A 17874-nucleotide genomic window follows, 5' to 3' on the forward strand; every position below is an offset into this window, starting at 1 on the left:
TGCTCACAGACACAGTCACACACATGCACACATGCAAGGTCAGTCAGGCAGGTGCAGAGTTATATGCATAATGAAGCAGGCCAGGTCTCCAAAGGGACCGCATTGTGCACTAGGGTCAAATGAGGGCTGCACATATGGCAGAAGAACAGATCTGTGCACGCTGCAGCAAGGTTGACCTTAGTGTACACCGTCACACAGATAAGCAAACTGAATGGTGATCAAAGAGGACAGTGATCCTCTTGCACGGCTGCGTGGATGCGCTCGTGGCAAACACCCCCTCCCCTTCCCCTCTTTCGCTGATGCCTGCTGCTACACTCAGATGCACATGTAGGCTACAGAGTATCTCATCTGTCAAATGCATGATTGCAGAACACAGCATCAACTCTTTCCCTTTCAAACTACCATGAGCTGCTTTGATCAGCTTTTACCTTTTGTGAGACAGACATACAGGAATGTTGTCTGTGAGCTTGTGCTGATGCACAACTAATTTGGGTTTTTTTAGGTTTCAGACATCATATTAAAGGATATGCATGATGAAAGAAGATTAAGAAGAAAAAAAATGGAAAAAATGTGTTATAGTAAAAACTGCAGTGTACTGCAAAGAGCCTGACACTGTAGGAGATGTTTTCATTCCTTTTTTTTTCCAGAATATTGGGGTTATTGGGTCACAGTTGTCTCTATTTGTCAGTATCAGTCGATGAGTGCAAACACTGCGATACTGCCTATTTTTATGTCTAGTTTCAGCTTTAAGAAATTCAGAAAAACATTTTAGAGCTAAGGCTTTTTTTTCATTCTCTAATATTTTAGAAATAATTGCCCAGTATAGCTTAAAATGTGGTGGCCAAGGTGACCATATTCTTGGAAAGCTTTGCTTTTCAGATTACTTGTTTGCCAAATTTGCCTAAAGCATGTTCAACTAACCCGCTACCTGGACCCACCAGGAATCAAGCTCTGCACAGCTGTTTAGGTGGATTATGTATACATGCTTCTGGCACCCAGGGTCTATGCGGTGAGCACTGGGCTGCAGAGACCTGGGGATAAACCATGGCTGAGTCCCAGAGGTATGCACCCCCGCCCCTTTGCCGTACAGTAGCAAGAGTTTGATCGAGCACTAGTCTGGCAGAGTGCATAGGCCTTTTATTGACACACTGGAGATGGGCGGTTCTCTAAAAGTCTGAGTCAGCAGATTGTTGTGCTGCAAAGAAATGTGCAGGTCTACCACGATGACATTTATTTAAGCTATCATTGGCTGTGGTTGAGGTAGTCAAATGTTGATATAGACATTTGGGTATTTTTAAAGCAAAGAAGATAATCTGTCGTGCAAGTGAGCGTGCTGTAAAGGAGAGTTGGGTTTATACGAGTTGATGAGAGCCGAGATCAGGGACATATAAGTAAGGTTTGAGAAGCATTTTTTCAGTTATTTGGGGGGGGATTTTGTCCTTGAAAAACTGATAATGACCCTCTGCACCGTTTGACATGCACTGTTTGACTATTGTTGATTTATTTTTGATTCGCAGTCTGCGAAGCACATATGACTCTTTCCTCCTCCATTTAGACTTTGCAGATTTATTTTTATGTAAGTTGATGAAAAGAAAAGGGAAAAAAAGATGACACTCGCCATGTTCAAAGTGCAAGCCCTCGTCTGAGCTATTAGGACCCCAGCTGGTCATCCAATTTATGCCTGATGGGAGCAGATCACACAATATTTTTTTTTCCTGTTTGAGTCATGAAAATCACAGACACAAGAGTGTTCCTATAAATTTGTTAAATTTAAATTTCATGTTAAAAGGGAAGAGGGAAAAAAGGACCAGGACAAAGTGAGATCTCTGCAACTCCTCAGCCATTCATGCTCTGCTTCTTCCGCCTCTTATGGTTTTCTGCGTATTTTCTTTTTTTTGTTGTTTCTTCTCTACAGAGGAAGGATTGAACCATGAATGCAAGCTCTGCAGTCAGTCATTCGACTCACCAGCGAAGCTTCAATGCCACCTGATTGAGCACAGCTTTGAGGGCATGGGTGGAACCTTCAAGTGCCCGGTCTGCTTTACAGGTGCGTATTGTGCATGTGTTTGTGTGCATGCAAGCGTGTGTGTATCGTGCAGTATCAGCCCAGTGAACACATGGAAAGATTATAAATTAAAAGTTTTTTTTATGTTAACTTTTCTAACACAGTTACATTTTCAACAAAGCTTCTTTGCATGTTTTTTCTTTTTCGCTTTGAAGGCAAATGGGTTCTAAATGAGTTGGGAAAGGTCGATCAAGCAGGCCAGCTAAAGCTAAGAGCAGTTTGCTGCATGTGGATTTTTATTTAGTCAAATTGCCTCCAGATCAAGGCCAAAGAAGTGTCATGAGGTGAGAGGGGGAGAAAGAAAGAGAGCAGGGGGGAAGGCAGTGTGAGCTGAGGGGAGATGGGGGATTGAGGAGTGGGGAAAGAAAAGGAGATGTGCTAATTGTGGATGGCAGTGGTGCTGATAGCTGTAATGATCTCATCTGTCTCTGTGCGTGGAGGTGGAAGGACCGGACTCCTCCTGAGAGGATAGCGCCCTCCTTCAGTGTCAACAGGGTTAACTATCTCTATAATGAAATCTGCAAAGTCGTTAACTTCAGCTCTTCACTCTTTCTCCCATCTCAGCTCTTTACTCTTCCTAACACTTTTTTGGTCCTCAGCTCATTTCCCCCTCTTGTGCTTCCTGTAACCCCCCATCCACCCATTGCACAAAAACTAATTTGTCTCTCCTTCACTTGTTACATCAATTAACATCATTAGTTCACATTTTGCGCGTTGCTCAAAGTTGTTTTCACATCTTTTTTTTTAACTCCAGATCCCCCTCACATCGCCGCTCCTTCTTCCTTTTCCTTCTTTCTCTCCACTCCCCTCCCTCTAGTCTGCTCCACTTCTCTCATTGCTGTTTTGGCCTTATCTCTCTTTTAGGAGAGGCCTATTGATATTTCCCCACCCCGAACCCCCCCCCCCCCTCCTCCTCCTCCTACCCCTCACAGGGGTCTGGGCATTTAATATACAGAGCATGCCTCCTTCATCTGAGCCTTCATTTTCCACCGCCGGCTTTGACAGACAGGTCCCCCCTCTCCCTCTGCGTCCATATCGATCACGGCGCATGAGAGAGAGGGATGCTGGGAGGGAGAGGGGAGGAGGGAGAGACAGAGTACACCCTCAGGACAGCGGTCGCAGTGCAGACAGACAGATGGGCGAAGGCCTATGGTAGCGGGGAAGGAAGGCTGTGGAGAGTATGGGATGAACGGAAAGGCCTCCCTCTGTTGGGGATGCAGGGGACAGGCAGACTGAAGTCAGAGCACTGAAGTCAGTTGAGAGATTGGCTAAACAGCTGAATGTATCTCTTCAAGCTGAGCTTGACATAAAGTAAAGAAAAAACACTTGTTTAACACCCTAACATAACTCTACTTACAGTATATTGTCAGATAATATGCACTAAGTTCGTTTTTTTATGTGCTTCATTTCATGGACTTTTTTGGATTTTTTATCACTACACAGAGTAGTAGAAAAAGTTAATTACAACTTTTCATCGATAGAACATACATATTAAGTTAAGATACCAGTAAATTTAAGCAGCAAAAAACAAAATAATGTTTTCTATATATTTCTTTGTGTTTTACTGACACTTAATGGAAACCATAGAAGCCATTTAACTTTTGCACTTTAGTACTTTTGTTGCATTGTTGAGGCAGTAATGATGTAAAAAAAATAGTTTTCTACTAAAAAGTACCACACAAAAGTACTTTAAAGTAAATAAAAAGTACTTCAGTGTTATCAGAAAAATGTAGTACAAAAATTGCAAAAAGGTAAAAAAACAAACAAAAAAAACAGCTATTATGTACATTTATGAATGAGTTCTTATACATATGTTGCAACATACTTGTCCAAAGTAGAGCTAATTTTAACTGTTAGTTTAAGGTAGTGCATTAACATATAACAAGATTATCCGGTGATTCATACATAAAGTTGTAATATACAGATATCAAGTGATAATGGTAAATGAAACGGTTATATTCACATCGAAACACTTTAAAACAATACTTAAGTGTATTACCAAATAGACTGAAGTACTTTTTACTTCTGGTCATTAAAACTGTTTTGTTTTCAGAGAACGCTTTCTAAAATCAACCATTTTTGTTTGCACCATTTTAAATCCATATTTGCATATTAAAAGGATTCCCATTTTAGGTATAATGATTGGAACATGAACATGAAAGCAAAACTTTGATCAAACTAGGTGGTGGAGGTAGTAGTTCCTGGGTTATTGAGTCCGCTTGATTAACAAGGTTACTCTTTGTTTAAAAGATCATCCCCCCGTGATGCCCATGTTTTAGTTTGATCTACCCCCATGCGACCTGAAAAACGCAACGGGAGGTAGAGAATGAATGTCATTCTTTGACACACCTGATTACTCTCAATCCACACCAATGGGAATGGCGAGAGGACAAAAAAAAAAAAAAACCTAGCACAAAACAGACCGGAGCAGAAGTATGGAGCGGGGGGGAAGTAAGTTGTCGATGGTGGATGAGGAGAGACAAAATAGAAGAGAAAAGGAGACAAACTTAGAGGAAACTGAGAAGGTTGCAACTGGCAAGTTTGGATGTGAGATGAAAGGAGGGAAGTGGAGGAGGAAAAGAGAACTGTGTAGGGGAGGGAGGGTAAATGGAGAGAGGTCCATAAGCCCCTGGATGATGAGAGAGAGGCTGACTCTCCCAGGACAGATTTGACAGGTTTCAGAAGTGGGGGAGCCTGCAGCTAGAAGTGTCTGCCTGCACCCTTAGGAGCAGTAGCGAGGGCTGGTGTGGAAATTGTGATTGGGAATATGTGCTTAAGACAAACAAAACAGAAGAAAGTGTGCCTGATGAAAGTCCTGTGTATGTGTGTGCGCGCGTGTGTGTCTGTACGTGTGTGTATACGTATACACTTTTCTTTTACTTATGTCACAGCGTGAAGTAGAAACTTAAAAAACTAGAGGAGGCGCTGCTTTAGAATCCACACGAGTCTGACAACTACAGTAGTTTAATTAGTTTTTTTTGTGTTTAGTTGCTGCGCATGTTTGCGCTGGTGCTTGATGTTAGAATTATGACATCTTACCACCAAAAACAAATAAAACACACGGGCTTAGCCTTTTCCCGAAATTTCGCAGTTATCGGCTCCATATCAACTCGCGCGGCCGACTTATTTGTGTTGCCTCGAAACTCTCGTATCGGCCTCTGCATTGTGAACCCTTGGATTAAGCAGGAACCAGTACGTGTAAGCTAGATGAATAAATAAAGGAAAAAGGAAAAAGAGGGGGGGAAGGATAAACTTATTTTTCCTCTCTGCACAAACAGCTCAGTATTGGTGCAGTGCAGCCTGCAGAGAGCACCACCCTGCCAAAATAAAGATGAGCTGGGGCCTGTAGTAAAGGAGACGTCTGCCATGGGCGGCCCCTGAGATCTAATCAGAGGGCTTAATATCCCCCACAGCGAGGAGACCTTGGCCCCTCAGCCCCCTCAGCCCTGACACCCCTGACGCCCAACCCGGCTCAGCGCTCTGTTCAGCTCTGCTCCGACTCCACAGCCAACAAACTCCACAAAGTTCTCTCTTTCCCTCTCTCGCTCCCTCCCTCTCTCGCTCCCTCCCTCTCTCTCTCCCTCGCTCATACTCAGCAGGGAGAGACACAATGGGCAGCCACTGATCCTGTTTGGATGTGGTTTTGGATTATTTCTTCCTTGTTTTTCTATGTCCTCATTTTAACCCTCTAGAAAGACATGCCTGTGTTCCTCCTCTAAATGGGCAATGCAATGGCATATTTTATATCTGACTCATGCTGCCAAATGCCAATGCAATGTCCCCCCATTGCCCATTTCAGCTTATCCCTTTATTACACGTTGCATGCTAATTTGAAAAACAACGACGAAGACAAAGGACTCCAAATTTGAACCCTGCTGTTAATTAAATGTTTACCACAGTAAATATTAGTGATTGCTGATTCTTGCAATCATCTTTAGTAAACATAAATACAGCCCGAGCCTTTAAAAATGTCAAAAACAAACATATATAAATTAGCAGAAAAGTATTTATTGGACTTACACTGGCATTAAAACATTTCAGGCCCCCGGTGCTTTAAATTAACTGTCACTTCCCACTTGTGTGTAAGTGACTGCCAAGCTATAAATTGATAAATGCGCTGCTGATTAAATGTAACTCTTACTGGAAGTGGACCAGAGATGCATGTAAATAGCAAGAAACAGCTAACTTGACATCTCAGTTGTGTTTGGCCCTATTGTACAGTATTTGAAGGCCCCCCAAGTCTCAAATCCATTTTTATTTTTGCTGTATTGACTTTTTCCTCCTCTAGCCAAAGACATAATGAAGGCTTCCTGCAGCTGCTGTGACCTGTTTCTGTACAGTATATGCAGACAAAACACAGCTAAAGAAATAGGCTATTGTTTATCAGCACATTATTTTTCCTTTCCAAGCTGTGTATTCCCCACAAAGAAAATTGTCATCGTTTTTGGAGCATAAAAGAGGCACAAATGTGCATGATAGCCGAGGCCTTAACCTTGAGCGGTAATATTTTGTAACCCGACTGTAAAAGCAGCCGTGTAGCCGCAGTTATGTTTATCCTCATATCGCCGCAGCCATTAGTTTCAGAAATGGACCATGGAGTTGTTTGTCAATTAGAGGAGGTTTGTTCATTTCTGGTTTAACATGCTGCCGTGTTCCAGAGACAGCTGTCACCCAGGCATTAGCAGTCGTAAGGCATCGCAGCACTGCGTCTGCTTTGGATCTAAACTTTTATTTCCCAGGTCAGGCGTGTGGCATTCAATGCGTCTCAAGTCTATATGACTCAGTAATTAATAACCCGGCTCTCACGTGAGCTCAAACTGGGACACGCTGAAGTTGCGGAGCCTCGCCAAGGGGGTTGCAGCAACCTCCCCAAAGCAATCGCCAGCAGACACTTCACCTTTTGTGGCTTTGCTCCCCCACCCCTCTTTCTCCTTGTGGCTCTCAGTGCATGCATTAGAAGAAAAGTTATTTCGAGCTGTAAGAAATTCAAATGAAGCCCCCACATGCTAACTTTTCCAGAGCATCCAGACCTTTGAGATTAGGCAGCCATCCTTAAAGCACAAGGGTCTGGGATAACAAACGGCATGTTTGAAGTGCTCCTTAGAGAATCCAGACACACACACACGTGCCAGACACATACACTCAAGACGCACACAGTTGCGTCCCCCTTGGCGTCTCAGCGTGGACTGTGGCTTAATTAAAGCACAAATGTACGGTATATGTTTTAAGTACCAGCAAGTTGTGTGTTTCCATGATGGTGAATGTAGTCTGCATGAATAAATAGCGCAACACCATGAATATTTATATTGTCAATATAATTAGCGATGTAGACTAATGGAGGCCATGTTTTGCACTTGAAGCCATGCCAATTTTTGCGGTTGTTTATTTTCCGGCTTGTTGTCCCCACAGTAGCGCTAAATAAAGACCGTTGTTATTCTCAAAACATTATGCATCCGCTAGCTGTGGCGCCATGCGTATGACCACTGCAGTTTTACTTTTAACACCTAAATTGTTCTCTGTTGATTTTGGGGGGCTCATAGCGCATGCATTTGTTTGTGATTAACTTATTTTTCTTGCCATTTGACATAGTCTGCTTTTGATTTTTATTCGGGCTAAAGCACTCAGGACGTTGCCTTGATGGAAGCGACATCTTTCTTTAATTTAGCCCCATCAATAAGAAGAAGAAGCAGAAAAAAAACAAGTCTTAATCTTGCAGCGTGTAAGCTAATGTATGCTAATATTTATCAATTTCTTCTCTACCCTTTGACACCCCCCCCCCCCCCCCCCCCCCCCTACCTTCTCATGTATGTGAGCAGTGTTTGTCCAGGCCAATAAGCTCCAGCAGCACATCTTCTCTGCCCACGGACAGGAGGATAAGATCTATGACTGCTCACAGTGCCCGCAGAAGTTCTTCTTCCAGACAGAGTTACAGGTGAGCCTTGGGCCGGGGGGAGCTGAAGGGGCCTCTAGCAGAAACTGTGACTGCTAATCACACATGACAGCTTAACAAACACTAAACACCGCTCACAGCACTCTGGTTATCCCCCTCCATCCCGGCTGGGATGAGAGACTCAGAAGGAATTATTTCAGTCCGTTTCCAAAACTCATTTGTGATGTGCAGATATGATTTGATTTGCTTATTAGACCAGCAGAGCACTAAAATATCTGGAATTAGAGGATTAGTGGAATGTTCGTTTTTGAAGAGGTAATTACATACGGTGCAGAGGCAAAAACACAGTTGAGTCAATATGCCTGCATCTCCCCTTCTAATCACAGAGGAGGCCTCGTGGCTAAATATGAGCTTTGTCCTCTGGGAGACCGTATCTGCCCTTCAACAAAGTTAGTAGTTGGACTTATGAACTCGCAATGTTAGAGAGATAATCCATTTTCTAGCAATCTTTTTCCATGGTCCTTGGAGAACCTGAAAAAATGAAACAAACCTTATTATATTATTTCACTGTGGAGGTGCTTTCAAGCAGCTCTGTTTTGTTTGGGGGATTCTTTATCATACACATGGCACACTTCTCATATCCACATTTTTTCTCTTACCTTTTTGAAACGAAATCATTAAAATATGAGCGGTCTTAAAAGAACACCGTGTTCAGCGTAATCACTTAAAGTATTTTAATTCACCTTAAAGTGCTAAGAGAAGCCAGTAGCCCCTGACCATATCCTCTATGTGCATCTATTTGAAACTTGGATTAGCTGCGCCATGTATTAGCCGGGTAGCTGGTGGAAATATCCAGGGCTCGGCTGGCAATTGATCGGCAATGATTTTCATATTGAGATTCAGGTTGTAAACGCAGAGGTGTGCGTCTGCCAGGAGGAAGGTGAATGCGATCATTATCTGCTGGTCATTTGAGCATACAAACATGAATAAAACAAGGCCTGATCTACTGACATGCAACTCCACTGCAGAGAAGATTATTTAACAAGGCTCGCACTCCACCAAACTGCCAATGTGGAAGCCTTTCATTCACTTCAAGCTCTGCTATTTATCACATTTTCATCTCTCATTGGTACAAATGTTCTCTATATAGCGAGGGTTGTAGCAGGTACCTGTAAACAATCTCAAATAACCTGGGGATGTTTTCCTACTTTTTTTTTTTTTTTTTTTTTGTCTGACATTTTTTGGAATGAAGTGATCTCCACCTCCCGGAGGTGATGTTTCATGCATGATTATATTGTTTTACTCTGTGTGAAGAGACAAGAGCAGAACATGAAAGACCTATGGCACTCTCTTGTGAAACAGAGGGTTATGAAAGGAGAGCAGGAACGAGCTTGGGGGATAAGACGATCATTATGCTCAACATGTGCCATGCTCTCAAGGCAGTCCCATGTCTCTGCATGCTCACAGTCTCAAACATATACGGAGCACATATAGATACAAATATGTGCACTGCTTTCTTATGCAAAAACAGCGACTTTTTTTGTATACATGCCACGGCCAGCTCGTATCTTCAAGCTATTTTTTCACATTTTTATATTAGCATGCTAAAAATTGATTCAGTAAATGTTGGAATTGCTGCATCGCCCAGTTAAAACCTTACAAAGAGTGCAGGTTGGAGGCTTGTTTTTTAGTTGCTGTTTGTTTGCGGTTGCCATTTCCCATGCATCACACTTCAAAATGTCTCACTGACACAGGGCAGTCGTTTGTCAGTCTGTCAGAAGTGGAGCTGTCTTCCAGCAGCGAGAGCTCTCTCTCTTCGCCGGGTCTTGAGTTTGGAGTTTCTCCCTATTTCTCCCTGACACTCTGGCCCACTCACCGGCTGCCTGGGCTCCTCATCTCTCACAGTAGTCGGAGGGGTCAAAGGGCCGGTGCAAGCTGGGAGAAGGAGCGGCGAGAGGGAGAGCTGCCACGGCAGGTAAAGGGAAGCAGGAAAGATATTTTATTAATTTGCTGCTGAGATCCTGAAACAGACCAAAGGCTGTGACAGGTATCCAGCGCACCACTCCACATCATCCCCCCACCACCTCCCCCTGTGAACTCTACCCTGCAAGGGGCTAGCCAATTTTCGCCAGCCTGTCGAGATGGATGATGGGAGAGCATCCGTCTAATCAGCCCTCCTAGGACCCCCCGCCCAGCCACCCCCCTCAGACCGGCCAGATTGACTGACTCCTGGGCCTGTGTGCCCCAGAATCCATATTCCAATGGAGAATAATCTCTCTTTCTCTTCTTCACCTTCCCTCCATTTCTCAATTTCTCTCACAAAAATAAGCTGTGAGACGCATAGACCATCCTTCCCTTCGAAGATCTCCGGAGGACTCCCCTCTACCATCACAAACTCACACAGCCTGCACCCTGCGCATCCCTTTCCCTCAAATATGGAGCAGTCTAGATATTTCATGAAGTGCTGATAGGGAGGGCAAGGAGGCTGGCTGTGCTCTGCTCTCTCCGACCCTCAACTTCTGCCCACCCCTTGAGCAACAAACAGACATAGCTTCACTTCAGAATACACTCCCACCAAAGTAAAATCCACTGTCTTCCCGTTGCTAGCGTCCCCGTTTGAGACAAAAAAAAATGTCCCTGGGTTCTAATAAAGGCCATATTGCAATGTGAAACTTGATAATGAACTTCCTTTCCCCTTCATGTTGCCGTCGGATACAGTAGCTTTTCACATTGCAGAAAGAACAGAGCCACTGACAATGCTGCTAGGCTGGATTAATTAGCCAGATTCATTAACTGATGGATGCGCAGTATTAGCCACAGCTTAAATCTGACATTTCTCCGAGTGCAGTTCGTTTGTGAAGAAACGGACAAGTTCAGCTCTCGTACCACAGTATACTGGAGGGCTGCAATCATAGGATTCTCTCCCAATGATCTCAATTTCTCCATAGACAAGACAATGAGGCTGAAGTTACACAACAGTCAAGATGACATTTTCTGCGTGAGACTCCCTTGTTCCTTTTAAGCTGGGGTTGTCTCTGCTCCTTCCATCCTCCAGTTTCATTATCATTCCTTGGAAGTGACATGAGATTTTAAGTCATGTGTTAAGTCGCGCCGTGATCGACGGAGGAGTGGAAGGACTGAGATGCTGCATGACTTCTCCCTCTCTCCTCAGACGCCCGCAGGACACATACCTTAATTGGAGTGTCTTTTAAAAGGATTCCTTCAAAGACAATTCAAAGCTCCCTGGCCTTAATGAGTGCTGAAAGTGACAAGAGCACATCTGCATCATGTTCTACTTCCCCACACAAATGAGATTCTCCTCTCCCCGTGTGATACCCATTATTGCCAAGCTGTGTCCAATTCTGCTGTTTTAATTAAGCATATTTATAGGCTTTGCGGTCACCAGGTCATTGTAAACAGCCATGTATGTCATAACATGTGTCCAGGATAGAAAATAGGGAGAAAAAGGGGACTGATGGACACCGAGTGAGAAGAAGGGGGTAGCTGTATTAGATGGAAATAATTGTTGCCAAAGAAATCAGCGCAGTGTATGCTTTGCGCATTACAATGCAGCAAATGTCTGGAGTTGATTCTCTGAGTGATGGATCTTTAAAAAAAAAAAGCAAAAACAATAATTTTGGGTTTTATTTCCCTCCTTCCTTTTCATGAAGCATTCTTCAGTCTGAAGCACAGAGACCCAATTCCCCAGAAGTTATTCTTTCTTTCTTTTTTTTTGCCTCATGAATTTTAAAATATGCCCCGAAAAAATGCCCTAACTGCCCCGAGTCCCAAACGTGCGGCAAAAAAAAGAAGTAAAGCTTCATGTGTTTGTCCCTAAGTGGTGCTCAAACACCAAATTTTCTCTGAATATCTTGATCTGCCAAGTGTGACAGCTCTTCACGCTTTTGGAAGTTGCATATATATTTATATATATTTCCTTTCATATGACAACTTGTTTTCTTCTTCATCACCCCAGGTGCTCCGCATCCTGTCACCATTTCAAAAAAAGTTGCACTACAAAATAAAAGAACAAGGAATTAGGAAGAAAGTAACGGTGGCTTTTGTGAGGTGCCATCATTAATATTTTAGCGTATTTGTAATTACACTGTACACACACGGCTCTGCACTGTAAACGGGGACATAAACTCTCTTAGACGACTCGTGATGAATCACTGGTGTTCTAGTTTTGTAGGTGGATCAGAATTAGACAGCATGACAGACCTAATGATCCTAGGAGGATATTCTTTTTCTTGGTGCAAGAGTATGTTTGTGTGTATACATCTGCGTGCGTGCTGTATGTATTTGTCTTTGTCTCCATCTCTCCCAGGGTCTGATATGTGCATGCAAACACAATGTCTGGAGGGAGACATGACAAAAACTCCCAGAAGCCTTTGAGCCACTCTTTTTTTTTTTCCTTTTTCCTCTGTTGCACCACTGGGGAAAGTTAAATCCAAACAAAAGAGGAGACGCTTGGTGTACTGTGCTAGAATCCATCACCGGATCTCTCCCTCAAACATGTCTCCTTTACTTTTCTTAGTTGACTTTTTCCAGCAACTTTGATAAAATACCATTTCAAGCGCTTCCCAGGAAACTCACTACAGGTTTAATTTACTCTCCGTGGTGATCTGATTTTTCAAGTGTCTGTTATGCTGTTGATGTTAACAAAATGCAACAGAGGCCAAAATAAACAGCATTAGAACAATTATTCCCCCCTCGAATTTCATATTCGCACATCATAACAGCCAAGTAATTTGACTCTTCAGCTCTGGAAAAGCAGGCTGAATGGCACCAATTGTGGGTCAATTAAAAGTTTATTTTGCGATCCGCTCCTCTATTTTGGCGAGGAAAACAGGAGAGCGCAGCTCGACTGTCGCCTTCGTGTGAAAGCGTGGAAGTGCAAGAGAAAATATAGTCCTCAAATAAATTGCTGCATTTGTGAAGTGGCATATCTACTGCAGCGGCGCTGGAGAGGTGGGGGGGTGCTCTGTAGTATCCCTAGTCAAAGTCTGTCCCTGACTGAAGTGGTTAAATGTGAAAGTAATTGTGTTTTGTTTCTGGGACTGACATGTGGAACCCCATGGACCCCATCTCCCTCCTAGTGACAGGCAGAGATCCTCCCCCCTCGCTCTGTCTAATTAGAGGATGTAGCCCAGGGCTCATGTCCCAGGAAGACCCATCCCCCTCCCAAGATGGCTCCCCTAAGAAAGCCCTTAATTGGGTTCTTTAGTCATAGTCTTCATTTTGGCTGGAAAGGCATCTGTGTGTTGCTATCACCTCAGAATACAGTTTGTATCGCTCTCTTGTGTTTTTTTTTTTCGTTCTCTCTTTTTCTGCCTCTTGCTGGCCCTCTTTCTATTGCTTTTCCTCTCTCCCCTCTCCCCGTCTCCCACTCTCTCCTCACTTAATGAGGCCCCATAATAACACAGCAGTTGTGCAGTTGTTTTGCTACCTCAGTCAAACAGCGGGATCACTGCATAGTGTGTTTCTAGTACCATTCACTTGTCTACTTAGACAGGGTAATGAGTATCATTTGGAGCTACAAAGCACCAGCTCGCAAAAAAGGGTGGTCAGTCATCTCCAGTTACACCTCAGAAGTATTTGGTTGGGGTAGTTAGACATCTAATCAAAGCTTTTTTTGAACATTATGGATTTATTATATATTTTTACAACTGTTCGGTGTGGAAATGACTCACGTGGAAGACGCTGAAATCCATTGCTGTTGTCAACTCCACCCTAGCGTTTTGCTGTTACTGTATGACTATGACTCCCCGAGCACCTCGCTTCAAACAAGGCAGTCTGTTACCAAGGAGACCAGGCCGGTTGTGGCATAACAGTGTTTGGGGTCAACCCTCCCTACGGCCTGATAAGTGATGACTGTGGAGAATGCCAACCGCTGTATTATTTATTTATTTGATTGTGTTCTTCATTGGCTAAACTAGCCAGCAGTAAGCCTGGCCTCAGGTCAAAGCAGGAAGGGATTACTCCCTCAGTGGACTGGTCAACAGCAGAGAATGCACAAAGGGAGGACTGAGTCAATATTGGGCCGAGTTCAGCACACCATTAAAGATCAAGAAGGAATGCAACGCTCCTGTCTATCCCCACAGTAGTTTTGAACAGCGAGAAAACATTTTACGTGGCAGCAAAGCATGAATTGCAACCGCAAAAAATCACCAGAGAAACAGAGCGGCCATTACTGATCGAAGGCCGCTGTACATCTTTCGGTCGTTACGCAAACATAAATGAGCCTAAATAACTAAGTGATTAAATTCCTTCAAGTCAGTCTACAATGTGGAGGCTGCAGAAACGAATGCAGGTTCTTTGTTTTAGTATCGTTCGGTGACATTCTCTCTTATGCCTTAATTAAATTCCTGAGTGATGACTACGGGTATGCGTAGGTCTCAGTGGTTTTGTGCGTCGTCCCCGTGCTCCAGATGCGGCTATGCAGACTTACTGCATGCCAGGCATGTGATGTAAAGGCAGAGGCTTTCATTCGGAGCTTCGGGAGGGCGGCGTTTATAGTTTTGATTAGCTTTTTAAATATTTCATCATAGATAAATAAAAAAAGGAACTTGGGCTGCAGGTGTTACATGGATGTGCTGAACTCTTGAAATAAACAGTTTCTTTAATCTGATCTTTAATCTCCACTGTAAGTAAGTTTGATTTATGGATTGCTGTCACACCAGCATCTCCAATCATGTAAAGAAATGTTCTAACTCCAAGACTCTAACTCTACTTTATTTCTTTTTGTTAGAGCTTCCTTTACTAAAAATCAAAAGTGAGTAACATTATCATACTGTTTTCTAGCTGCATTTCTTCCTACCTTTGTATGGATTACTAATATAGTAATTATGCTGCTAGTGTAAATGTGACTTTATCATAAACTTCTTACGATTGTAGCTTATAGCAGCAGTTAAGCCATTTAATTACAGGTCAGTTACATTTTCAACACTTGTTTTTTGAGGGTGGCATAATGCGACAGATTCTGGTCTATTCACTAGTCAACGCTGCACAATGTTTTATTTGTTTAAGAAGCCTTAAATAGGCCATAGCTTATAAAGTCATTATTGTTCGCTCAGCTCTCTAACCACTCAATAAAGCCCGGGTTTAATGTTACATGCCGGATAACACCAGGTAGAAGAGCAGATACAATGTACTTAACATGTGCTCAGCAGGTATTAACATTATGCTAATCAAACATTGTTAGCTTTGTGATTAAGCTTTACATCCTCTCTCTGTGATGTTGGGCAATCTGAAGATTGTCTTTAATACGGCAAGATCAGATGAAAGGGAGAACGTGTCTGCTAGTCCACTGGCCTTCCTCTGCAGAGCTGATGTAAGAGATGCACCTCTGTTGCCTCACTGGAGACCGGGTGCTATCGATGGAGACCAGAGCAATGGGGAACGACATAAAGAATGATTAGTTAATAAATCAGCTCCCTAGCCTGCTTGCTCTTTCCCGGTCTCCGCTCTTCCCCAATCGTTCCCCATATTTTCCCCTCGCTCTCTCCTTCTTTGCAGCCGCGTTAAATTCCTAAGACATGTTGCACCTGTTTGCATGGGTACACAAGACCCCTGCCGGGTGTTCTCCCTTCTCTTCCACTACCCCTGAGGGCGTTGCAGTAGGGTGATGTAATAAGATGAAAGTGGTGGTTTAACGGTGGCGGGGAGTCGGTGAGAGAACGGGAGAGGAGGAAGAGGCTCGCTCCGAGCCAGTGCAGCCAGTGCTCATAAGGGAGAAGCGGGTGCGCATTATTGATCAGTGCAAAATTTAATTTAGTGGAGAATTGACTGCTATGGTTTACCTGAACACTGCTGGTAACTGGGCCCTGCAGCAGGCCTGTGTGGCCAGCAGGTGGTTGAAAGGATCGAGGAGGAGATTAAGGGTTGGATATAAGGGAAGGAAATGGATGATAAGGGGAATGGCAGAGTTTCAGGGGGAATAGGATGGCATTGAAGGAGGGAGTTAAGATGAGAGCTAAAAGGCTTAATGGAGGGCATCTAATCCTAAATTGCAGTGATTCTAGTGTGACACCATTAGTGACATCCTCCTTCCTAGGGCAGTGGACATTTTGGTCATTTTGATGTGAATAATGCGATTTTCTATGTAACGTGACATTTGTTGAAGCGCACCGTGGGTATTTTACTTATCCAACACTTGCGCCGAGGCACTCGAAGAACTTGACAAGGATGAAGACGGGAAAGTGAATTTTCACTCTCCCTCCCTTTTACCACCTTCCGCACTCGTACACAGAACAGTTTATAGCTACTCTGCAGAGTTCAGTATCCACAGAGATAAAGGTATCAGTTTCATTTTCTTTTAATGTTTTTTTTATTCCTCCCTCCCTCTTTTCCTCTATTTCCCTTTAGTCTGCATGGCTGCCACAGCCACTGAAGTCGTTTAACACCGTCCTTGAGAAAGCCCTCAGTGAGAAAACTCCTGGCATGTTTAAGGAAAAGGTAGAATGCAGTGTGTGTCAGACAGAGCTGGGACATGCAGAGGGGGGAGCCATTCCCCAGAGGGGTTATTTTCCCCTCTAATAGCTGTTACGAGCCCTACATTATATCCAAGGAGCTACATTCCTTTGGGGTCCACAGACACACACACACACACACACACCTAGACGCACTGGCACACTCACACAAAGGCATGCACACTCAGTTGAGCACAAATTTTCTCTCTGTGTTTCTCTCTCTTTCACATACACACACACACACACACACACTCAGTTCTAGCCGCTTTGCTCTCCCCGTGTCAATATCCTGCCATTTGAAGTCACGTACTGCAGGGGCTTCTGGGAGTCGCTGAGGAGCCAGGCTGACGGGTAATGGGCCGCATTCATTAATAAGGTTGCCGTGCTCCTGTCCCTCCTCAGCAACGCCAAGGATGTCTTCACCGGGGGGTAGGGGGTTGGTGGAGTGTGAGGAGGGGGAGGAGGTGAGGTGAGGAGAAAGAGAGAGAGAGAGAGAGCATCCCATGGGGAGTCTCCTCCCAGACTCACTTAAAGGAGCTTTATTTCAGCAAGAGAGGAAAGATGGAAGCAGAGGAGCTGTCCGGAGCCGCCTCTCTTTAAAAAAGGGAGCGCAGGGCCCAGGTGAGCTACACTAACCCGTACAGGGGTCACAATCCTGTTCCCCGTCAAACAGCTTATTACCCCACCTGTCGGGAAGTAATCGTCCTAGCTGAAAGGAAAGCTGTCGAGGCGTTTAAATGCTTTATATGGAGGCAGCCGAAAGGGTAAAGAGGGAAGGAATGAATGCAAGGGGGCTAATAGTTGCTCCCTACTGCTGCCCGAGGGATTCTGCACCACTGAAGGTGACTGCTTTGGTAAACCTTCAGACTGAGGTTGCGCTACTCATTTTCGGTTGTATTTGAAAGGCTAGTTAAGCAGTAAAAGTAGTGTAATTTCACATACTTTGATTACACATTTCCGTGCCTATGTGTAGGGTAAAATGTATGTGTGTACCGAGTGTGCGGCGGATGTGTGTATTTGTGCATGCATGCGTAGTGATGTCTCTGTGACAGGTGTGTCTAGTCCATGCCAGTTTAGAGAGTCCAAGGCTGTGTTTTAAACAGAGCACAGCAAGTGGGGCATGTAGTTTGCATTAAAGGGATTAGCAGTCACTTCAAAAGATGACCTGGATTCAGCCCACCAGGGACACCAGTTACACACCCCCTGGTCCACACTCCCTTTAAAGAACCTGGCACAGCTGCAACACTACAACCACTCTCGACGGTCTGTGTGTGTGCTTGCATAATTTTGGAAGATACAGCACAACAGTGCGATATTGTCAGCTTGTTATCCTGTCATAGTGAATTGTGCACAGTTAGAGACTTACAGAAGTGTGGAGGATCAAATCTTCTGAGGCCTTATCTGCGTGTGAAGTATTCCTTTTTTGGGGGTACATTTACAGCATGCTT

At 44.0% G+C, this 17874-nt stretch overlaps 1 protein-coding gene across 3 annotated transcripts in view; it reads left to right on the forward strand.

The window, feature by feature from the left end:
• The window catches only part of LOC146687678 (zinc finger protein 521-like), an 87260-nt gene that overhangs the window by 68727 nt on the left and 659 nt on the right, over positions 1–17874 (forward strand). For all 3 annotated transcript variants that reach the window (XM_085438191.1, XM_085438193.1, XM_085438192.1), the window contains 2 exons: positions 1916–2047; positions 7882–7997. In XM_085438191.1, coding sequence (XP_085294317.1) covers positions 1916–2047; positions 7882–7997 — 248 coding nt within the window. The remainder of the gene's footprint in view (positions 1–1915; positions 2048–7881; positions 7998–17874) is intronic.

Source organism: Copadichromis virginalis, linkage group LG18, assembly GCF_057382275.1.
Source record: "Copadichromis virginalis isolate Kocher_CV1m ecotype Utaka linkage group LG18, C_Virginalis_male_GT1.1, whole genome shotgun sequence".
NCBI classification, from domain to species: domain Eukaryota; kingdom Metazoa; phylum Chordata; class Actinopteri; order Cichliformes; family Cichlidae; genus Copadichromis; species Copadichromis virginalis.